This window comes from Macaca thibetana, chromosome 12 (assembly GCF_024542745.1).
Source record: "Macaca thibetana thibetana isolate TM-01 chromosome 12, ASM2454274v1, whole genome shotgun sequence".
Classification (NCBI taxonomy): Eukaryota; Metazoa; Chordata; class Mammalia; order Primates; family Cercopithecidae; genus Macaca; species Macaca thibetana.
In genome coordinates, this window is record NC_065589.1 from 65,141,886 (window position 1) to 65,167,407 (window position 25,522).

At 40.6% G+C, this 25,522-nt stretch overlaps 2 protein-coding genes across 2 annotated transcripts in view; both read left to right on the forward strand.

The window, feature by feature from the left end:
- Positions 1–25,522, forward strand: part of PDE11A (phosphodiesterase 11A) — a 467,408-nt gene that overhangs the window by 315,506 nt on the left and 126,380 nt on the right. The window contains exon 10 of the mRNA XM_050750610.1: positions 5,436–5,486. Within this exon, the coding sequence (XP_050606567.1) occupies positions 5,436–5,486 (51 nt within the window). The remainder of the gene's footprint in view (positions 1–5,435; positions 5,487–25,522) is intronic.
- NFE2L2 (NFE2 like bZIP transcription factor 2) overlaps positions 1–25,522 on the forward strand; it is a 598,880-nt gene that overhangs the window by 52,947 nt on the left and 520,411 nt on the right. The gene's annotated exons all lie outside the window — the stretch shown is intronic.

The window sequence follows — 25,522 nt, forward strand, 5'->3', positions numbered from 1 at the left end:
CATGCACATCTTGTGGGGGAGTGTTATTCTGTCTATCACGTATGGGAAAATCTGCATGTATATTTAGATGTGTTAAATTTGAGAAGCCAGTGAATTGACCAAGTTGGAAGTTAGTGACGCAGGCAGATGAGTATGTGAGTGCAAGACTCAAAGAGATTTGAAAGTTATCAACACAGAGATGGTGTATAAAGACCTGAGAGTGTATGGCATCACCAAAGAAGAGACTGAGCCTAGGAACTTCCACATTAACAGTTAAGGTAGAGGAGAAGGGACCAACAAAGAAAACAGAAAGAACAGCTAAAGAAATAGGATGAAAACCAAATAATGTGGTGTCATGGAAGCCCAGAGAGGAGACTTTTAAAAATAGAAGCGAGTGCTCCCTGCAATTGCAAAAGGCAATTGCAGATTCATCAATGGACTTGTTAGCAAGAAATTGAAAGCCTTGACATGAGCTGTTTCAGTGGAGAGGTGGGGGCAGAACCAAAACTGAAGCAGATTGAGGAGTGAATGGGACATGGCCAGTGGCCATAGGTGATGGGGAAAAGTCCTATGTGACCACAATAGCCTGTGTAGATGCTTGTTAAAATTAGCAAGGTGATTACATTTGGTCACAGACTTTTCAACAAGAAGCTGGGAACTAAACAAAAACCTAGCTTGGTTGTGTATTTACATCCGGTCAGAATCACACGATGGCTACATTGATACAATACATGAAAGAGGTACAAATATTACTGGGTTCTCGCTGTAACCGGTGTATAAAACCTGCAAACACTGTGGGTAAAGTGAAGCACCACCATCTTGCTGAATGCATCCCAGAAAATCCTATAGGACCAAACAGAAAAGGAGAAAATCAGAGTTCTTAAGCAAGATTTAAGGGTCTCTTACCTTAAGGAATCCACTCCTCTGGCTTGTTGGTCTTTCTAGGGATTCTTAGAGGGAACAATGCTACCATCTTCCTGGACTGTGGCTTAGCAATAGGGCCCAGTCCTTCAAAACAATGTACTCCTGTTAGCCAATGATTCCTTCCTGCTCGCCAACATGGACTGTATTCTTCTGGGAGAAGGTAGTTGAAGGATTCTTTAGCTAAACCATTTCTCCCCCACCTCTACTGGTTCTCACAGTCCTACAAAAGGAAACAGGAACTCTCAGAAACAAGAAGATTCAGAAGGTAAACCAAAAGCTTCCTTATCATTAACTTTATCTAATTAGGTAGAATAAATAAATAACTATGTACTTAATAGATTAGCCAGCAGAGGCTTAAAATCTCAGGATACCAATCCAAAAAAGCTTTAGCTCTAAGATGTGGCCCATGAAATTTAAGAACCATGAAAAAGTAACCAAAGCTTTTATTTATAAGTCTTATTCTTTAACTATACATAAATTTAATTTCAGATGTATCATAGACATAAACATAAAAGATAAAATTATAAAGTTTGTAGAAGATAGCATAACGTATATATTCACAACTCGGGGGCAGGAAAAAAATTTTAGAAAGGATATGTGAGATTGAGCACAGTGGCTCATGCCTGTAATCACAACACTTTGGGAGGGATAATTGTTTAAATCCAGGAGTTCAAGACCAGCCTGGGCCACATAGTGAAACCCTGTTTCTATAAAAAATAAAATTAGTTGGGCATGGTGGTGTGTGCCTGTAATACCAGCTACTTGGGAGTCTGAGGTAGGAGGATCACTTGAGCCAGGGAGGTCAAGGCTGCAGTGAGCCAAAATCGCGCCACTGTACTCCAGCCTGGGTGATAGAGTGAGACTGTTGGAAAAAAAAGAAAGAGATAATATGTGAAACGATAGCAATTTAAATAATTGACAAATTACACTTTATCAAAATTTAAAACTTCTATTTATTAAAATACACATTAAAAGAAAATTAATAGACAAGCCATAGACTGGAGGTAATATTTATGAAACATATGTCTGACAGAGGACTTGAATCCAAAATATACAAAGAACTCCTACAACTCAATAACAAACAAAACAAACTATTGTAATTTTAAATGAGCCAAAAGTCTTAATCTGTAATAATTGTCTGCTTCACTGATTCAAATAGTTTCAATTTAGTGGAGGAAATAGCTTTTTTTTTTTTTTTAATGAAGTGGGAAGAGTTGATTTAAACAAACCTGACTAAGCACCACCTGGTGGCAGAGATTTTGAATTGCAGCTTGAGTTTTTGTGGGATATTTTTTAAAGGTAAAGTTTGAACAGTGAATCTGCAGAAATAGACTTGAAAACAGTAAGAAATTCTAATAAAATGGCAGCCAAATTAAATTTTACCACAGTAAAACTGAAACAAAAGAGAAAAGTCAATTCATCTGTGCACTGAAATATCTATTGATATTATAAGATAATGATATAACATAATATCCAGCCAAGTATTTATTTGGTAGAATTTTAATTGAATATTAATACAATACATATAAGTTGGCTATTTGTGTGCCAGGTATTCAACATGTAGTATTGCATTTAATCTTCCTAAGAACTCTGTAAAGTACAGGACCACTCCATAGAATATTTCCATGGTTAAAATTTCCCAGTAGAATATATCTTTATTTTTAATAACCACACCTCATAGAACATATTTATCTCTCAGTACAACATTTTTCTGAGTCCCCTCCCAAAAGTGAAAAAGGATTGAGAAAACTATGGAAAAACAAGTAAAGTCAGTAAGAAAAATGTTTACAATGGAAGAGAAAGTATTACTTAACAGAAAGAAACTTTTTGTTAATAACTATATTAGTTATGATCAAAAAGTAATACTATTTATTTATTTATTTATTGAGACAAGAGTCTCACTCTGTCACCCAGACTGGAGTGCAATGGCACAATCTCAGCTCACTGCAACCTCCGCCTCCCGGGTTCAGGTGATTCTCCCACCTCAGCCTCCCGAGTAGCTGGGTTTGCAGGCATCCATCATCACGCCCAGCTAATTTTTGTATTTTTGTAGAAATGGGGTTTCACCATGTTGGCCAGGTTGGTCTTGAACTCCTGACCTCAGGTGATCCACCCGCCTCAGCCTCCCACAGAAAGTAACATTTTAAGTAACTATAACATAACAGTATTTTTTGTTTTATATATACCTATGAATTTTACTGTGCTTTATTGAGTTTTAAGAAGTTGCTGCAGATCTTATAACGCACTGTAATTTTTTTCCAATTAAAAATAATTAAAAGTAGGTTCCCTGTTAGTGTTTTCAGGAGGAGCCTCTACGTTAAGCAGTAGATGCCTGTGTAGTATTATGCTATACCACCTTATATATGAGACCCAAAGAGATTAAACCATTTGCCCAAGCTCCCAGGGCTTGGAAGTGGAGGCGTGACAGCCTGACTCTGAAGGCTGTGTTCTAACCACCCTGAGACACTGCTTCTATTGTGGCTTTGCTTGTATCACACAAATGGTATGTGCCATAGGTCAGTGCTTCTCAAAGTTCTTGGTCAATAGGTTATTAGGTTGAATGTTACCAGTTTGATGTTACCTAAAAGGGAGTTCTGTGGCTAATTAGATTTGGGAAATACTAAGTTTAATGAAATAAAGCATGTTACTTTACTTTTTGCAGCCAAATGTGCACTGTGATTCTCTAAGGTTGGTAGATGAAGAAGGCGTTAGCATTTCCCAGACTTATTTGTATGAGATTTGTATAGATTAAGAATGTAGGCTGGACGCGAAGGCTCATGCCTGTAATGCCAGCACTTTGGGAGGCTGAGGCGAGAGGATCGCTTGAACCCAGGAGTTTCAGACCAGCCTGGAAAACATGATGAGACCCCTGTCTCTACAAAACAATACAAAAATTAGTTGAGCATAGTGGTATATGCCTGTGGTCACAGCTACTTGGGATGCTGAGGTGAGAGAATCACTGGAGCCCAGGAGGTCAAGGCTTCAATGAGCTGTGATCACACTACTGCGTTCTAGCGTGTGCAATAGAGTGAGACCTGTCTCAAAAACAAAACAACAACAAAAAATGTGTCTGGCAGCATAAAACATATAACATACATATGCTATTTATGTATGAGTGTCCATATGTCTGTAAATATGCCTTATGAAATACCACCAATGTGCATTTATTTGACTCACACAACAAGACGTCTGGGGCAGGGGAGCCTAGGGTCAGGCTCCTTTCTCTTTTCCTTTCTGTTCTGTTCACAGCAAGCTGGCATTCACTGCCATGCTTGTCAGTTCATACACACCAGATTTTGCTGCACCTCCAGGCTTTACAGCTGTATTCCACAAAGGAAGAAAAAAGAAAGAAGCAGTGCCAGCACTCCCACTTATAATTCATTGACCAACACAGTGGCATAAAGGCCACCCTGTAGGACCACCCCAGCTGCAGGGAGCCTGTGAATTAGGGTTTTTACTTTTAAGCCTCTGTATCAGTGAGTTCTGATGTAGATAAATTGCAAAAGTTGATTCTCACTCACATGATATGTCATCAGCTGCAGGTTGGCTGCAGTTCTGCTCAATATGTCTTCTTTATTTGGGGGCTCAGACTGAAGGATCAGCCCCTCTCAGGCCATGCCCTTCTCATGGCGGAGGGAAAAAGGAGGTGGCAGAACCATGTGATTGCTGTTGAAGACACACTCAAAAGTGGCATTTGTTACTTTCCCCACATCCCATTGGCCAAAAGAAGTCACATGCCAATGCGGATGTAAACAGGGCAAGGAAGCACAATCCTCTTACAAAAGGGGTCACAGATATATATATCAATATAATCTTTCCTAATATAATAAAAGCAGGCAAATGAGAATAGGTGAGGAAATGGAAGTTGAGTCATCAACCTGGTTGCTACAGATCACACACACGTGCTCTAGCTTTTCATTTGCTTTTAGAGCATTTCACAGGACAAGTATTCACATCCTTTGGGAACTATAGTTTTGAGCCACATCAAGTCTTGTTTTTTGTTTTTTGTTTTTTTTTTTTTGATAGGGTCTTACTCTATCGCCCAGGCTGGAGTGCGGTGGCATGATCTCAGCTCGCTGCAGCCTCGACCTCCTGGGCCCAGGTGATCCTCCCATCTCAGCCTCCATGAATAGCTGGGACTATGGGCACACACCACCATGCCCAGCTAGTTTTTGGATTTTTTGTAGAGATAAGCTTTCGCCATGTTTCCCAGGCTGGTCTCAAACTCCTGGACTCAAGTGATCTGCCCATCTCGCCCTCCCAAAGTGCTGGGATTACAGGCATGAAGCACTGCACCTGGCCATTGTCCTTTTCATAATATAACTATCTATAGAAAAATTCTGGTATAAAATATTCTTTAATATGTGAATTATGTCAGAGAATATTACTAGACAGGTTGTATCTTGCCATATGTTAAAATCCACCTTTAAATCAAGGTGATATACATGAGCAAAGCTTATTTTTAAGCCAGGAGAATTTCAGAAAATGCAGTCATGTATAGTTATTAAAATTATTTTTTTCTTCTGAATCAGGTGCTATCATATCATGCAACATGTTCAAAAGCTGAAGTTGACAAGTTTAAGGTAAGGAAGAAGATGGTTTCCTTATTGGTGCTTACAGTTAAACTTCTCTTGGCTTCCTGAGCTCTGTCATTTGCCTCTAGAGAATTAATCCTGCTCATTGGGAGCTGGAGGACTAGCACTGGGCAAAGGTGTATTTGTATATTTCTGTTTTAGAGGGGAAGAGGGACTTATATATAACTGAGTAGTCATTTTGTAATCATTTACATGATTCAGTATTTCTTCCCAATTATTAAGAAAGCACAGTATCAGGGGAAAAAATCTGTAATATGGTGAGAGTCAGGACACTTGGTTTTGGCATCGGTTTTACCTCTAATTTGCTGTTCAGTTAAAAACTTAGGGCTGTATTTCCATCTGTAAAAATATATGACCAGATTGAGATAATAATAGCTAACACTGTGTGCCAGACGCACTACCAGGCATTTTACCTGCATTAATTCGTTTAATCCTCACAATCCTGTGAAAAGCAAACTGTTTTACAGATGAATAAATGGAAGCACGGAGATGCCAGGCCACGGTCAAACAATTGTAAGAGGTGTAGCAATCTGGCCCCAGAACTGGAGTTCTTAACCACCGTGCTTCCCTACCGCACAGGGTGATCCCCTTTCAACTCCAACATCTGATGAGTCTATGAATGAGTGTTAGATATTCCTTATCACCTTAGTTACTACCATTTCCTTAAGTACAATTCAGAATTCTTGCTTGTGTCCCTGCACTCCTACCAGGCAGTTTAACAATGAGCAAAACACTGGAGTAAAGGGAAATTGATTTCCTTTCCTTTTGAAAGTTTTGGTGCCTGTCTTTTTACATATAGGTGGCGGTTCAGAAAATTATCAGGAAAAGCTACCACAGTCATGAGAAAGATCATGTTTTGTATTGCAATATTAGAATGTAATATCACTTGGTGATGGCTACTTTTCTAAGAGTCCCATTTGCATATATATGGCGCAGAGACCATTGGGCCTAAGAATTGAATCAGATCATTAGAACTGAGCACATGAATGATGAAAGGGAGCAAAGGAAGATGTTTGTTCCAAACACTGAGCGTAGGGATAAAAGAACTCCTTGCAAGGGCCAGAAGCAGCACATATACTGTGAGCATAGGAACTACTTGGGCTCCATCCAAGGGGATAGGGTCTATTATTGACTTAAAGAGATGCTTTGGGGAAAGACCTACAATTGTAACACAGATAAAAAGGGAGAGATAAGGTGACAGCTGACAGCAGAGGGAGGAGACAGAACAACTAAAACCACAGCAGTCAGGGCCCATTTGTTGCAGAGGAAACCATCCTGCATACCAGCTTGAACTCAAGCTCCATCAGGACAGCACTAATTGTATGTTTTATTCACTGCTGTATCTCTCCTTCCTTTTATGGTCCTTGGGATATAGTAACACTCAATAAATACTTGTTGAATGGATGAATGAATGGATGGATAAGTGAATGAATAAATAAATCCAAAGAGTACCAATGGTTCTAGTACTCAAAGCAATTAGTCATTAATTTTAAAATGGTGATAATATATAATTATTTTATATATTTCATATAAATTTTACTTAATGTATATAAATTTTATAAATATTTCCATCAAAAATATTTAAACCTTTTTTATTTTAGCCAATAAAGTTCAATTATTCAGAAATCCTGTTTATGAAAATATCCAATTCCTGCTAAAATGCTCATATAATGTTTATATTATATTTTTGCTGTTATTATAATTATCATCATTGCTAAAAGAGGGAAGTGGTAGGCAAGAAGAAAGACAGCAAAGATGATAATATGAGCTTTGACTCATATGACCAAATATGACTGCAAGAGCTGCCCAGAGATATAGCAGGCGAAAATCCATAGTCGTTTACTTTTTTTTTCTTTTGAGACAGAGTCTGGCTCTCTGTCACCCAGTCTGGAGTACAGTGGCACAACCTCGGCTCACTGCAACCTCTGCCTCCTGGGTTCAACTGATTCTCCTGCTGCAGCCTCCCAAGTAGCAGGAATTACAGGCACACATCACCATGCCCTGCTAATTTTTGTATTTTTAGTAGAGACGGGGTTTCACCATGTTGGTCAGGTTGGTCTCGAATTCCTGACCTTGTGATCTGCCTCCCAAAGTGCTGGGATTACAGGTGTGAGCCACTGCGCCCAGCCTAGCTGTTTACTTTCTAAAGGCACCAACATTCAGGCTTAATATTTTGCTTAAAGAAAACATTGCCCTGGAATTTGGTATGCATTTCTATTGTTAGCTCACAAATATACTAAATATGAAGTATTTAAATTTGAGAAAAAAGGGTTATTTCATCTTAAAATTATCAAGATTGATAATTTAACTGATTTACTCTAGATTTTATCATGAAAGATATTAGCTAGTATCCTATTACAATGTAATTGAGATATAATAGATCATTTTAACCATTTTAAAATGGGAGTTTTCTTGATATATACAGTAAATAAAACATTATTCTAATTGGTAGTTGATGTCTGTTATAACTGCAGCAATAACATTAAAATGTAGTGGGCTTAAAATAATCCTGCACGTAGACAGTGAAAAGCGTTTACTGAGATTCCAGGCTGGAATACATGCAATGGCAGTTTTCTAACATTGTAGCTAAATAACAGTAAATATGTGCTTTGTTTTGACCAATATATATGACAAACCATGTTTACGTTCAAGTATATTGTCATTCTTCCTGTCTTCAGTACTTTTTAAACAAAGATGATTGTAAAAAAATTTTTTTAAATGTGCAATGATTTGAAGTCTGGAATCAGAGTTATCCATGAGATTTCATGAGTTAAAGCAGGGGTCCTCAACCCAGGCCATGGACTGGTACTAGGCCACACAGAAGGAGGTGAGCAGCAGGTGTGCAAGCATTACCACCTGAGCTCCACCTCCTGTCAGATCATCAGTGGCATTAGATTCTCATAGGAGCGCAAACTCTATTGTGAACTGCGCATGTGAGGGATCTACGTTATGTGCTCCTTATGAGAATCTAATGCCTGATGATATGAGGTAGAACAGTTTTATTCCAAAACCATCCCCACACCCCCACTCCTCCCAGGTCCATGGAAAAATTGTCTTCCATGAAACTGGTCCCTGGTGCCAAATAGGATGAGGACCACTGAGTTAAAGGATGGCTGAGTCCCAATGTATTGGACTATACCCAACCAGACTAGTGATCAGTGATTCAGAGCTTAAGCCAGAGTTTGGGAAGAAACTGATTCATCCAGTGCTGACAAAAATCTGGAGGTCAAATTTTACACACATACGTATGACAGACTTCAGTTGGAACCCAAGCTGCACCACATCTGGGATGCAGAAATGTCTGGGAGACAAGTGAGTTGTAGTTATTTATATGAGAGACTAACAGGCCTTCTGAGTCAAGAACTCTTCCTCATGAAAGTTAAGGCCACAGACCTCAGTGTCTAGATGATTCCAAGTTCAGCATGAAGTTTTTACCTTGGATTTATCCCTCACCTCAGCCTCCCATGGATCCATGTTCTTAGCTGAGAATGTGAGTAAACACAGAAGGCATGGACTTTGGTATAGTTTCAGTGCATTAAATGCTCCTGATAGAATGAGGGTCAGCATGCCAACAGCACACAACAGAAGGCAGCAGCCTAATGAAGGAAGCATCACTACGGACCCGTGGCAGGGCCCCTTCCTACCTGTGTGACCAGCAGAAGCTGATGGCATCGATGGAATCAATGCAGGCTCAGTGGTCACATTTTAAGGACAGGTAAGGTATACCCTGAGTACTCCCAAATATAAGTAGGAGAGATGGAGACTCTGTACTATTGGAGAATGTGATATATACACGATTAATTACTCTTAGTTTGGTACCATTTGTACTCAGAGATTGTGGGGTCTACAGGAAGATTGATTTCACATAAGACAAACCTGTAGTGAATCTTTAATAATCATTAATGCTAGGCTGATGCCATCTTAGCCTTCCTCATATCTGGTCTTCCTATTTCACACCCCTTTATGTTTTGGGATTTTCTCCCCCTATTCTAGAATGCCTTGTTAGGGGGAGCATTGTTGTTCTGTTTTATTCTGATAACCCTATTACTTCTGTTGGGAAAAATTTCCTTGAGGAGTGTGTAGTAGTGATGGCTGAGAGAATGGGATTAGAGTGTGAAAACCTTTCTAGAAGTGTCCTTGGACTGTCCAGCAAGAATAAATTAGATAAAACAACATATAATTACTCATCCAAGAATGTCAGAATTTGGGTTTATTTTTCCTGATTCTGATATATCATTTATACTTCAAGAAACAGTCTTTCTTGTAGGTTCACCTATACACAAAAAGATCACAGAACTTCCTGGAACTAATGAATTAACAATTTTGAAAGTCTGATTCAATAAATTATCCTTTATGGGTTGATTGTCCTGTGCATCTAATGAGGAAACCAGGATCTAAAAAATGGTTTTTTTTTTTTTTTTTTTTTTTTTTTGTTTGTTTGTTTTTTTGAGACGGAGTCTCGCTCTGTCGCCCAGGCTGGAGTGCAGTGGCCGGATCTCAGCTCACTGCAAGCTCCGCCTCCCGGGTTCACGCCATTCTCCTGCCTCAGCCTCCCGAGTAGCTGGGACTACAGGCGCCCGCCACCTCGCCCGGCTAGTTTTTTGTATTTTTTTTAGTAGAGACGGGGTTTCACCGTGTTAGCCAGGATGGTCTCGATCTCCTGACCTCGTGATCCACCCGTCTCGGCCTCCCAAAGTGCTGGGATTACAGGCTTGAGCCACCGCGCCCGGCCTAAAAAATGGTTTTTAATCCTCATTAACATTTACTGATCTTCCATGAACTTGAAATAAGAAAGTTATATGCAGAAAATTTATGCAGATTTTAGTGAATGTTTATATCTCTGCAGCTCTGTGCTAACAGGAATAATGTATAAAGACCATATTGACAATTACATCTCCTTGAAGATGGCTGGTTTAAAGGCTTTCAATAACCTAAAGATGCCAGCTGTGATAACATAAGAAAATGAGTTTAGTACCCCAATTATATGCTCCCGTAATTTTATGGACTTTCCTTAGATTCCAATGCGGTGGACAGACCAAACAATTATCACTATATATTGCTAGTTTACCAATTAAAATCAACTCATGGACGTTGTGGTGTTATATTGCCACCTTGTATCATCCTTTCCTTCAATTGAGAACTGCATGGGTTACGGCTGCAATCAGAGATGAACTCATTTACAGCACTATAACTGCCTCAGTAATTAAGCACCAATAACTCAGGTTGGGGTTTGGGTTTGGACTACCTCATATGTATTTCAAGTTTTCAATGTTAATGCCTAGGCCACAAATTAATATCCTGGTAAATAAAATAAAATAAAATAAAATGCCAAGAATAGGTATTCCTTGTGGCATTTATATCCTGAAATAAGAATGAGTGCATCAAAAATAGGATCTTATGGCCTCCTTTGCAGACTGAGCAATAGGATGTGATTTACTAGGCTTAAAAAATAAATTAGATTTGAGAAGACACTTTAATCCATGAAATAGTCTAATGTGTATAATAAGAAGCTTCAGCCCTCAAGACTGCCTTTACAGCTATGCCAGGAGATGTGTCTGCCATGTGCCCTGCACTAGGGCCCCTTGCACAGCAGGCAGGTGCAGGGCTGCCCCCCTCCCCTTGGCTGGCCAAGTGCATGGGGTGCCTTTTAGTGGTTGATCTGCCAGGTGGTGTTCCTTTCTCCAGTTGGCACAAAGGCACTACACACGCTAGCCATCGCCCTGTGCAATCAATTTCTAAGCCCTGGAAGAGCCCAATCCTTGCAGCGGCCCCTTGCAGAGGCAGAGTGCACTATGCAGACAGAGGGTAACACCATGGCATTTACCCAAACTCAGGTGACACAGAGAATGCCGAAGAGGAAGAGGGGTAGACCTGAGTCCCATGGACAGCTGCGGGATGGCAGAGGCCGGGGAGCTTACTACCCACCCCATCCGTAGGGGCACCTCCAGCTCCTCCCCGTCAGGGCGAATGACCCATAGAGGCTCCTCCACAGCCAGGGATAAAGCAGGACTTCTGGGTACCAGAAAGAGGGCAGGAGCTTTGTCTTGTTTCTCTGCAGTCTCAGTTCTCATGGCCTTCCTGAAATGCTACCTTCTGAAATGCCAACAGTGGCTTTCCAGTGCATCTCGGCTCATTTCTAAGGTTGTTTAAAAGATTACTTCGAAGCCATATAAAAGGAATTTCGGTACCTAGCCTATGCTGTCTCCTCTTCTGTGCCCGCCTTTGGAATTTAGGAAGCTGTTTTGACTTTAAATAGTATTTATGCCAAGTTTAATATCCAAGTTTTTGCTTTGTTTTGTTTTGTTTTGTTTTTTATCGTCAGGGAAAGTTATTGAACCTTCACCAGGAAATTGACTGCAGAGAAAACAGCTGCATCAGCACCCTAAAGGGCATCTCCTGCTCACAAGCAGCGGCAGAGCCGGATGGCTTGCACTGATCAGGATGCATCCATAAATATGCGGAGTGCTTTGCGTTCAAATGTCCAGCTCTCTTTATGAATTGTGTCTTAATCAAATGCCACATCAGAAAAAGGATGGTTGTACTTTGTCACTCTTGAGTATTGAAGACAGTGGCGGAGGGCGGGAGGAGTGGGTGCTGAGCATGAGAGGAATCAGGTCTGCAAGCCCAGGCTGGTCTTTCCTCCTGCTGAGCTAAGCGGCTAGGGATTGAGGGCCCTTCAGGGACCCGCCTGACCAAAATACATCCTGTGGTGACCCTGACCTCCCCTCACATCAACTTCAGCAGCCACTGTTTGTCACTTCTATTTGAAAACAAAGCAAGGACACTGTCCCCACAAGGTCACTGTGAGCATCTCCTTTCCCTGGGAGGAAGAGTGGGCCTGGAGGGTTTTCTCCTATCTTCTCCCTCCCTCATGTTAGCACAGCAGAGTTCACTGCATTCCCTAAGTGTCACATGGGAAAGCGCAGGAAGTCTGAACCTGAGGCAGTGAAATAAAGGAGGGTTCATTTTTGTTTCAGAGTGCTAGGAACAAAGCGGCGACAAGTCCTGAAGGTGCAATGGAGAGCAACAGTGTGGCCCAGTGAGATCCCTGACTCCTGAACTGTGAAGGGAACTGGAGAGGTTAAAGTTATCAGAACCTTCCAGAATGCTGGGGCATCTGGGACTGTATCACTTTATCTTCTTTTTGGTTTTCCTCTAATTAGATCCATTGATAACTCTAGCTGTGGAGTCAGGAAATGAAGAACACATAGCCCCTCACCTCAGTGAGAGGGACTTGAGTTAGCCATCACAATGGGTGGCCTTCCCTCTGCTGTTCACTCAGTATGCACAGAGCTACAACCTCCTGGCTGTTGGGCTTCTGTAGCCCTCAATCTCCAGTTGCACACTTTGGCTATCATTGTACAGTCATCATGGGGTCCTCATCACCGCCCGCCCCCAAATGCAGTCCTGTCCATTCTGCTTTCCAAACATCTCCTGCTCCTGTCCATCCTCACAGCCTTCACCAGTTCAGATCCTCATTCTCCCTCAGGCAGGCCATTATTGTACACTGCTCTCCTAGCTGGGCTCCCGCCTCCTGCTGTTGACCCTATCCCAGATCCATCCTGTGCAGAGCTAACAGATGAACAGATGAACGCTTCTGTTGGCGTAGGTTCCAGCTCTCAAAGTTTAGTATCTTCTAGAAGCCTCTAAATTCTTTCAATTTGAATTATTTAATTGGACATTAAAAGTATTCCAAACTAACTTTCAGCTCACTTTTCCAGCCTGATTCCCATGCTCACACTGAGCCATCCTTAATCAAATAGTTCTACTTGGTGTTTTCTGCCCATTCCCCGTCCTCTTATATGTTTGCACCCATCCTTCTTCCTATCTGTATATATAAAGCCCTAACAATCGATCTGACCCTTCTCAACTGCCCCCTTCTCCATGAAGTCATTCATGCTGTCCTTCAGTCAAAAGTGACCTTCTCATTTGCCCTTCTTCCTGCCATATTCATCACTTTCTACCTTGCAATATAAATCTTGGTGCACCTGTCTACTCAAATGATTAAAGCAGATGCATTTTTAGGAGAGAATCCTAGACTTACTCATTGGGTAACCCTATGTCACTTAAAGCCATGCCTTGCACCTGGGTGCTGGAGAAATTTCTACCTTGTGACTAAATTCCTTGAAATGTTTGCCATTTTTATGGCAAAAGAAATTATAATGCTTGGGTGGGATTTTGAACAGGGATGACATTCCATTTCCTATGACAATGGAAATTTCTGACAATTTCGTCCCAACCCTTGCTTTATGCTGTTTGAAACCCCTTGTTTTTATGTTCCTGTTGTACCCTAAACTATATGAAAATAAAGGAATTCCTTTCCTTTGTTTAGGATAGGTATTGGCCCTATCCTCTTTGGAGTGTGCTGTAGTGATAGTGTCTCTCTTCCCTGCTGGAGACAAAAGCCCCTTGCCTTTAACTCTTAGTTGATTTAGCAGTCTCTTAACTATTAAATAAGTTTCTTCATTCATGTATCCTGCTACCACTACCCTGCTGACTAAATTTTTTAAACCTATTTTTTTTGACCTTCAAAACACCTAATACTTCATTATTTGTATTTGTATTTACTATTTTATATAGTTCTATATTCTGTCTTTTGTGTTTTTGAAATCATGCTCTGGTTTGGCTGTTCTTCCTATTTTTTCTCAGTTGGAAATAATTCATCCAAAATCTTTTAAGTGTTTGTGAATCATAACTCTTTTGGTTTCAAGACACCCTGTGAAATAGGAAGTTAGGAGACAATGTCTGGCCAAAGGGTTTTCTGCAGTCTCAGTAGCCAGACCTGCCCTTTTAACAGTCTTTGTAAGACCATGGACACAGTAAGACAAGAGCAAGCAAATGTATAAAAAGACAACGCAGCCACCAGACCTTTTGGTTGATTTCCATTTCTAGGCTTCAGGTTTCCTCATCTGCAAAACAAAACCATTTCTAGCTAAAAAATGCTATAATTTTATGAACCTATAAAATTCATCTCTAGGAGAAAAGAGGAAAATAAAACATAAAACAACTTAAATATTGACAAAACGTTTAGGGGTTTTTATGATTTTTGAATACTCAAATTTTTGAATTCAAGCTCTGTTCAAGATAGCTCAGTTTGATTTAATTACATATAAGTAATTTCCAAAGCCCCTCATGACTATATTATATTTGCAAGGTAATATAATAATACTCATGAGGAAGATATGTGATTACTTGGGTAAAACAAGAGACTCAATCTCATCAGTCTCAAAACTATACACTAATGCTACCTATAAATGTTTAAATAATAAAAATGTCTTAAATAATAAGAAATAGCAGTGTACAAAAACATGTACGTGTCCATCATCTCACTTGAGGCTCACAAAGTCTTGGTGAGGGCAGGGTTAGCATATCTCCATTTTACATAGAAGGCAACTAAGGATCAAAGAACCAGAAAGAAAAATGGAACCCCTCTGCTTTGGTTTTTCTTCTGCAATGTTTTGTGTGATCTTGAAGACAATGCTGTTCTTCAAGTGGTGGAGTAGGAAAACGGAAGCAATGTCATGGAGTTTCATTCGTAAGTCATTTATTTTGATTCAGCTATTATTCTTGGAATCTTGGTGGCATTTTGACATGTTGGGGGTCAAATAAGCATGAATGGTAATGACGTCTGAGAAAGGCAGACAGAATTGTTGACTGAACTTAACATATTGACTTTTAGTAAGACTGTTTATGGTACTCTTTGGGCAATTAATATGTAATGTTGTTTTATTAGAAACTTCTTTTTGCATTGTGGTTGTGCTATCCATGCGACATTTTGCCCTGGAGGTTTAGATTGCTTGGAAACCTAAGGAAATTGGAAACAGAAACATTATGGAGACATTGCATCATTCTTAGCAAGAGAGTATATGATTCATTATTCTGACATCTCGCCTGTCTTCCTTACAGTCTGATTGGCTATCTAGCTGTATCGAAATCTCTTGACATCTGGAAAGCTCAGAGGAAAAAGAGCAGTCCCACTCTATTATCTTGTGCTCTCCAGGCCTGCCAAGTACCTTGTACGAAAGATAACAAGGATACGAGATTGCAAACATCAGTTTCATGATAAAGCACTTGTCAGGTGATAAAGTCTTATGTTTAAGGCATGAGCACGTATGAACTAGAGACTATTTGGGGGAAGATATGAAGTGAAGAATGTGAGACTGGGCTTGCATTTTTTATGATATTTCCTATAGTGATACTTGATATTGGGAACATCAGGGATGGTAATCTGCACATCTGAAATATGATGATTTTAACATAAAACTCTCAAGGTAAAATTTTAAAGATTTTTCAAAATTTTTAGCTATTCTGAATTAGCTCCTGATACTGTTTCAATTTGTGTGTGTGTGTGTGTGTGTGTGTGTGTGTGTGTGCACGTGCTTCAACTTAATGGGATAGTCATATGATTTGGAGTTTCAACTCTGGCTTTACAAAAGGATCTCATGGCAATTCATTGTCTCCAAAGAGAGAAGCAAATGGAAAAGCCCTGAGAAAACACGGTCTGAGATGAAGCACTTTGGCCACTGGGTGCCATCCTTGCTCCACGTAAGGATTTGCTGTGCCACATTTCTAGGAAAATGGTTAAAACCCCAAAGACAGTAATTTAAAAGTAATTTCAAGATATAATAATGTTTGTGTGTATGCATGACCTGGAATATGTTAGTGACATGGACAGCTTATTCATTTGCCCAGGCACAAGGTGGAGGGACTGGGGGACTTTCTCCTTTGGTTTAGCCTTAAGAACAAAGCCTGGGTAAGGCCCTTGTGCTTGCTGTATCCCAGTGAGGCAGCCAGTTGGTGGCCAAGGAGGCACCGTGGAGGTCTGGTGACTGTTGATGAGGTGGTGCAGTAGGCATCTGGAGGTCAGCAGGTCAGATGCTACATTAATTGTTTTTATTGTGGTGTGTAATTGCAGCATGCATGCAGCCAGGAGACTTGAGCCTCGCTGTCTGTGTGCCTGCACTCTATCCCTTCAATGCATTCATTTCCTTGCCAGAGCTGATACAGCCATCAAGCACTCCTTCTCTTCCCTTTCCCTGGAATGCTGCATGTTGGTGAAATGGTAGCTTTGTTGAGGTGCTTTTTGTTTCCCTAGAAGCAGTTCATAACATTCACAAAGACACCACCTTAGCCAAATATCAGAACATCTACAGTCAATACACAACATCTGTGCAGGATTTTTCTGTCTTTGGATTTGATACCCATATCTATATACAACCAAGGAATTAAACTCAGCATTATAAGCAAGAATAGTCACAGAGAATATTCTAAGACTGTCCTGTAATTCAGGATGATGTTTCCATCCAGGGACTAAAGCATTTCGTTGAGACTAAAAGGAATTAGGCTGTGAACAAGTCAGAATTTTAATAAAAATTGAAAGTCTGTTACAGTCCCACTGTAACAGAAAACTCTAGAATCGTTTCTATAAGACCACATGGTAGAAGGGATCTAAGTTCAAAACAGATTTCACCTCATCCCCCCAGGCTGGGGGCCCCAGCATCTGGCCTCACGCTGGCTCTGAAAGCCTTCCCAGAGCAGCATCCACAGGTACTTCTTTACAATCCCTATAATTAAATCCACACCCGTGAAAGGCGAAAGTCTGAGAAGCACTGGTAAGAACTTACAGTGAGGCTGTGTTCAACCTATCCAGGGATAAGAGGTTTAATACTGTTCTGTCATTAAGCATCTACAGGTGGACGGACTTTAAAATACATTTCCTGGGCTTTCTGTAGGATAACATGATACCAATCATTATACATTTTCAAATATTACTGTTCACTAAGAGAAATCCTATGATAAGCACAGCATTTTTGCTCATTCCAAGTGCTTTCCTAGCTCTTATTTCACTGAATGTTAAGAGCAAGCCTCTGAAGGAGGCATCAGTGGCTCTATTCCATTTAAGGATCAGGCAGCTAAGAAAGATGTTACGCTGCCAGTTTGGAGACCTTGGTTCATGCTGCTGAGGCCCTTTTCTTGGGCCCCAGTGTATGCTCAGTCTACTCCATGTGACAGTCATCTGGAAAATAAACATTTACTGAACATTTTACCAGCTGCCAGGCTTGTTTTTGGTGCCTTACCTGTATTAATTCATTTAGTCTTCACAAAAACCCTACTATTATTTTTCTTATTTTACAGATGATAAAACTGAGGTACAAAGAGAAACGCCCAGGTAACTACATTGCACACATTAAGAAATTGAGATATGGGTGGGCATGCTGAATTTGTAAGATCCTTTTTGAAATGACGTGGAATGCTTTTTGTTTGAGATTCTTCTGGCCTTGGCTTGACCCTCTCCTTATCATCTGATTGTGAGCCCTTGAATAATCTTGATTTACTTTCTCGATAGATGAATTCAGGTTTCAACAGATCTTGCTAAGAATGTTTTGGCTTGTTTGTGTGTTCATTTGTTTGTTTTAAGGTTACATACTTTGAAAAGTAATCCAGCCCCATTGCTTGAGCAGGTATGATTCCTTAGCCTTCAACATTCTGGAATATCAACTTCAAGGAATATGTTTGTGGGCGCTGACAGCACTTATTTTCTCCAAAGGGCAAATTTCAAACAATTCCCGTGCTGAGTGATCCCATTCCTCTTGCTACTAGGTTCATTTTCCTAACATATACTATAATTCACCTCTGGCCTTCCTGGAGATGGAGATGAGTTTTATGAAAACCAGGCTTTGTGATTTCTGCGGGAACAGGTGGCCGTCCTCAACACTTGGGCTTAAGTGTGTCAAACAACTCTGTAAACCACTGAAGCTGGCTTTTGAGGAAAACCACTTTTTACTCTTCCCCTGACCACCAGCAGAAAAGATTTAGAATTCGGAAACAAACGAGAGGAGCATGAGAGGTTTTCTGTGATGACATTGCTCCAATGTGAATTTAAAGGGAACTTCTTTCCCTTTAAAACCATGAAGAAATGTATGCTTCTGCCTGAAATATCTTTTAAACCATCAGTGGTCTTCTTGAAAACAGCTTTCCTCCGGTTCTCTAAGGAGTTGTGTGTGAGGGCAAAAGCCGGTTATTTTGATAACCCTGAAAGACCACAGGTCCACTATTCTAGTGTTAGCAGTGGCCCTGTCTGCCCTGGGGTGCAAGCAAGCTTCTCTCCCCATAGGAACTCTTTCTCTTGTTGTGTGGTAAATTCATCTGTGGGAAGTCAGGGTTGAAAAGGGCCCAGGGTCTCAGATGTAAAATCTCCTTCCTCTACATAGTATGCAAAAGCCCAGAGTCTTCCCAGGAAGTGTTAACAAATGAGAGTACAGTGCACACCAAAAGGAAAACCTGCCCCACACAATGGGCTCCTGCAAAACCATCTGCTACCCTCAGAGCCACTTGGCCATTGCTGGGGCTGGCTGCCTCTACTAAGCACCCAGGTGGCCCCTTGGGCCAAATATGAGAAGCCTCACATTGCACATGGAGCTCTTGGGTGCTCACTGCAGACTGGCTTGCTCTACAAAGGGGTAAAAGTGGCCTCTGGCAGAGCCTAGGTTTCTCATCTTTCAGCAACTCCTTCTAGAAGGGAACTACACATTCCCAAGTTCCAGTTTGGAAAATATCAGGGGCATTTTCTGATTGGCCTACTTGGTTCACATGTCCATCCCTGGACCAGTCAACTGTGATGAGGAGTGTGTGCTTAGAAAAGTGTGTCAGTTGGAAAAATCAAATCTAGGTGGAAATATGGGGTCGCAGCAGAAGGAGGGCCAGTTCTAGAAAGGAAAGAGGTACCTGGTGGAGAGTATCATAGCTGTCCTTCACAGTACATGCAGGTAACTTTTGCATGACCCCATGCCCTCTTTTATGGCAGGCAGGCATTTCCTGGGATACAGGTGAGACGCTCACAAGAGCCTCTTCATAATGTCTAGAAACTGGATGACACCCACGAGTGATCGCTCTGTCTGCTGAAGTGGTTCCACAAGTGATGTTGGCTATATCGCATCATTGAGAAGAATGTTCTACTATGTCCTTAAAGCATTTCTATTTCCACAACTAAATAGAAATCAGGGGTGACCCCACTGATGCTCACCCTGATTTGGCTCTCAAACTTACCCAAATATTATAAGGCAAATAAATATAACTTTCAGGGACATGCCAATTAAATTGGCGCAGGAACTCCTCACTAATGACTAGCATCAGGTCTTCTCAGGTCAGCCTCTTTCTCTTGTGTTTGAACACTGTAGTCTCTGATATATAGAAAAGTCCCTGCAACTGGATCAACCAATAACCCACAGATTTCTTCTAGTCATTTCTTCATAAATTTATTGGGACCTGATGGAGAATTAAGGAGATCAGACAGGCCAAACATCCCTAGATCTGATATTTGAAACTCATAGTAAAATAGCTCAACTCCTAATCTACTTCCTGGCCTCATTAGAATTCAATTAGTAGAAGGACATTCCTTCCTAGAGGCTCGTTGGCAGATTTGTGTGTGAACAGTTAACCCGGTGTTAACAAAAGCAGTTACTTGTATCCAAACAGCTCTCTCCAGCTGCAAAGATGAATCCCAAAGCTGTTTAGACAGGACTGTGCTTATCCTCCCACCAGGATGCAAATATTTTAAGTGGACAGAGTGAGATAAAATGCAGCCAATGCTGCCCCTGACACTGACCACATCCTGTGCCTGCTGGATTTTTGGACTTGAAGGTCAGGGGAGGAAGGTGAAGGAAGGGACGCTGGAGACAAGGAGGCAAAGAAAATCCTCCATGACTTTGTTGAAAATTATTTTCCAAATAAACAAAGTTGGGCTTTAAAATGTATGAACACAAATTCTATCAAAGTATGTGGAAATACCCATATATTTCTTGAACAGGAGGAACTGCTCATTAGACCATAAAAAGCAGGAGATTTGAGGATAGGACAACCTTGAGTTGTTGTTGTTGTTGTTTCTTTCTTTCTTTCTTTCTTTCTTTTTTGTCTGCAGTATTTTCTGCAATGTTCTTCAGATGCCTGAATGTAGACTTAGGGAGATTTATTTTTCTTCTAACAGGGTATGTTATAGTTGTCACTCAGCCTTGAAATAGTCTTTCCCTCCAGTGGACCATCAGGCCAGTAATATATTTGCGTAGCTATTCCCAACTGTCACTCCTCTGCCAGCCTTCATGTGTCAGCACTGCACAGTATGCCCAGCCAGCCAATGGCAGGCCTTGAAGCTGCTGCCTTTAAGGGACTTGTTTTCAAAATATTCGCAGTCACCCAGCAACAGGAAAGGGAATTTCATTGGCTCTCTCGCTGTCAGCTGGAAAGGAGGATGATCCAGATGGGCCTCAGCTGTGAAGATCAAGATGAGACATGGGGGGCGGGGCAGATGTTTGGACACAGAAGCCTCTCAGTGGCAAATGTGGTATTTTATAAGTATCAGATGAAGCAAGGTTTTCATCCATAAAAATCAAATGTAAAAAAGTGGCACCATACCAGGACAGGTAGTTTTCGTCTGCAGTGTCATAGGATGCATACAAGATAGATGTTGCCTCCCGCCCAGTCTTATCTGCCTGATAAAGGGAAGTGCTGCTGAGGGATAGGAAGGGCCTCTGTGGAAAGTGAATTAGGGCTTTTGGTGTGGAAGCAAGCTTCTCTCTGCCAGGACTAACATGCCATGTAGAGTGGGTATTCTAAATGCAAAGCAAGTCACAATCTGATCCTGTGAATTATCTTGCCCTTAAAAAGTTTGTCATTCTGCTTGACTCTTCAAGCTGATTTTTCTTCCTCAGAGAAAAGCAAAGGAGAACCAAGGAACTAGTCAGGGTTGCCTGGGCCTTGAATAACAGGCCACGGTGCCAGCTGTCTACTCTAATTTCTCCTTCATGTGGACCTGGGCTATTCAAAGGGAAAGACAAGGTTTTCCTCTTTCTGGTTTTACTCTTTTGTTGTTACTATAACACAGAAAATCAATATTAATGGAACGTATATGTGAATCAAAACAACTAGGGAATGCTCTGAAAAGAACATGCTGTAAAACAGACAAGAAAAAATAAATGATTAAATTATTGACATTCAGTCCTAGCTGAGGATCTGCCCTCTCAGCACTTCCGACTATACGTTGGAAAGACATTCACTTTCAATGACAACAAACAGTTAAACTGCAAATGCTTCAATGCCAGGAATCCATACATTAGTTGTCATTAGCTGCGGACTTGAGCCTAATTCAGGGCAAACAGTTTGATTTATAAGAGTTCACTGAATATACATTCTTCACTGCCGTTCACCTAGGCATCTGCTCTTTCCCAGTTCAGAGCAGCAAAATGGAGGGAAGGTGCTTTTTGCTTTTCCAGAGAGCTAGTCAGATTGGAAATTAACCATAACTCACAGTTATGATAATCAACAATGGGCAAACATATTAACTTAGATTGCATACTATTGCATGCATGTTAATTCGGCAGACTCGCATTAACAAATTAGTGGGTGAATATCATTCCTATGAACCTCTAATGGGTATAAATAATGATACATTCAGATTTGTCTTAGTTAGACTCTAAGCTACTTGAAAATTGCTATTATCTCTGGTGACTGACAAAACGCCTGACGCATAGTAGGCACTCAATAAAACATTTGTTGAATGACTAAAGCAATACATTGATGACTGAACTAATGAATTGATACATAAACCCAAACTTCCAAATCCACCTGAGCTTCACAGATGATAAGCCTTGGAAAGCTGTGAAACATTTAGATCTTTTACATGTTTGGGTATATGCTAATAATGGAAAGTAAATTCAGGAGACCTGAGTTGTAATCTTGTTTATTCACAACTTTCTATGAGACAAATGTTATTATTACCTCATTTTATGAATGAAAAGACTGAAGCCTAAAGAGGTAAAATAAGTCACTGAAGGTCACAGAATTAGTAGATCACAGTGTAAGATTTAAATCCAGGTCTAATCCAGTGCTCATGTTGTTACCATTATAGGAGTCTACCCTGACACCTACGTATTTTTTGAGTAGTGAAGGAAGAACTCAGGGAGCAGGACAGGCCACATTTCACCACAGCATTAACCCTTCTTCTGTTCCAAAGCCCAGAGTAGAACATTGAAGAGAAAATGCTTATAAAATTCAGATACTATTTTGGAGATGATATGAAATACACTGAGAGTCATGATGCAGGCTGGATGGAAAACCTGAGCTCTCAACAGGTAACTGATCTCAGGTTGCAGTTTTTCACGTTCTGTTTCTTATGGTTAGTGCTGCAAAGGTGGGAAACTGCCTCATCTGGCTCTGATTTGACCGTCACCGTCACTAGATGTGGGTTCAAGTCCCAGCTCTGTCTCACATCCCACTGTGGGCAACACCTTAACCCCTGTGGGCCTCCCTTTCCACAGTCACAAAAGTGAGAACAGAAGAACCACCTCAAGGGGTTGTGTCAGGATTAAATAAGATGGAAATATGAAAAAACCTATATTTATCCTAGCACATCGTAGATGCTCAATAAATATTAAGTGCCTGTTTCTCCTGTACTCTTAAATAAGATGAATCTCATTTGTTTAGAATATTATAAAATGAGTCTACAAAGTCATCTCGTTTTTCTCTCTGGTCTTGCTTAATCAGTAAATTTTTGTTTCTTATTTAAAGAAGAGAAGAAATGGGTTTTCTCTTCCAGTAAAACTCTAGAAAATCTCAGACACAAGGAACAAATTTAAAGCTAGAAATCTACATTAGACACAGCTTTCTGAGGCTCCACCTCCCAGGCTTCTTCCCCAGCTCCCATTTCCCAGGGAAACTGCACTAATGATATGGACATTTCTGGGGCTTCCAGGACCTGCCAGATCAATGGGAGAAAGGCTTTCATAAATTGTAGATAAAGTCTTGGAATGTTTACCTACAGCAGAGGTTCTCATCATTTTTTGTGAGGAAGCGCTACTAGTCATTTACGTAAAGTTGGTATATTGGCAGGTGTAGGTTTTCTGGGTGGAGCAGGCAGCCTGTCCCTTCCTGCTGAAAATGACAACCACCAAGGAGAAGGAAGTGTGATAGGAAGTAAGTCCATGAACAGGCAAATCCACATATCAGCTAAAACTCCAAGATCAGTGAGTAGATCCAGATCTGACCCCAGGAAAAGCTTCTTTCTCAGACACATCAGAGCTTTGGAGAGCTTTTCTTTTTTTTTTTTTTTTTTACTCACTATGACTGTATGCACTAGAAAGGGGATAATTGGGATGCATAAGTGAGAGGCTTCCATCAGTGGCTCTCAGCTCTGGCTGGACATTAGACTTGCCTAGGGAAGGGAGCCTTTGAAAATAATACCAATACCTGGATGTCACCCCAGACCAATTTAAAATAAGTTGGGCAGTGGGCCAGAATTGATATACTTTTGGAGCCCCCAGGTGATTCCATAATAGAGCTAGGAATGAAAAGCACAGATCTAGCTAATATTTTCCAAACTGGTATCTCATAGAACACTGCTCCACAGAATATTAATAGATGTGCCACATGCCCACAAAAAGTGTTTTGGTACTAAAATAAAAATTTTAAAAAGCTATATTACATAAAGTTAAACAGGTGTTTACTGTACAATTTCTGAGACTTTCTACCCTTGTGGGCATTGTGCCTCAAATGGTAGAGTACTAACTTTACCCAGCCAGTTTTGACCACACCTTTTAGGAAGCCCATCAGCTGGTGGCTTCTCTAACAATGTGCTAGGGAACACCAGTCTAAGCACATGCTGGCCTCGGACTTGGCCTTGGCCTTGGCCTCACATTGTCAAAAGAAAGGTAGAGAGAGTCTTGAGCCGAGGCATCCACCAGTGGCCATACTCTGTAATCTGAAATGCCGCAGAACCATCCAGATCCTGGCACTGATATTATTTTGAGCACAAGCCTTTAATTATTATGCTCATCATTAAATAATGGTTGCAATAAAGACTTATCTCAGGAATTTCCAAAGAGCAAGTCACTTTCATTACAGTAATGTATATTTCAAAGCTGCTTCATTTTTTATAGTATTTCCACCCTGAAAAGAAAATTTGTTGCTGTTTTGAGTTATAAATTGCCCCCAAAGAAGGGGAGCTCCTAAAGATTCATATTGCCTTAATATACCCAGAGACACTCAGAGAGCAAGTCTTTACCTCCAGCCAGGGATCTCTGAAAGGAGGTGGAAATAAAACCGAACTGACAGTGATATTGAGCTTGAGTATGTGCAGAAATTAACGATGTACTAACTATCTAACTGCCTAAAATAAAAACGGGTAGTCAGTGATTTGTATTTTACTGAGCAGAAGTGGCAAGGTTTCTAATGTGCAGCTGAGATTATGTACTGTTGTAAATGAAACCCAAACTCTAGTTTTCAGGATCTGAGAAGGGAGCTCTTTGAGCCTGCATCTTCCCTTCCTAATATAAGCCTGCATATTCCCTGAATATCTGACTTACTGTCTTTCCAACAATGTCGTTTTTCCATTTGTAGTTGGTAATATATAACCATGAGCAATTTCTAAGTCATGTTAAACTAGTGACCATACTCCATGCCAAGGGCCTTAGAATCATTAGGTATAATGAAAATAATAATAATAATTTGCATTACCATTATTGCTATCATTAGTTGAGCACTTACTATGTGCCAGATTACATGTGTTATCTTAATTTAATCATTAAAACAACTCTTAGTTGTCTGGGGAGCTGTGGTGTTAGAATTGCCTGATCTGGTCACATTTCTTTAATCATCCTCTTTGTGACACATTTATTGATGAGAAAGCTGACTGGAGTATGGCCCACTGCAATAGCCATAGAAAACAGCAAAGCTAACTAGCTTCTTAATCTCACACTCACTACCCAGAAAGGAAAGAATAACTTTGGGCATACTTAACCTGACTGAAATATAAATCTAATGTTTTTTAACCTCTGGGAAGGATATATAAAATAGGACAATAACAACAACAACAAAAAGGAGAGTTAGAATATGAACTCCTACAGTGGCTCATGCCTGTAATCCCAGCACTTTACGAGGCCAAGGCAGGAGAGTTGCTTGATCCCAAGAGTCTGAGATTACCGTGAACTATGATTGTGCCACTGTACTCTCCAGCCTGGGCAACAAAGTGTGAGAGA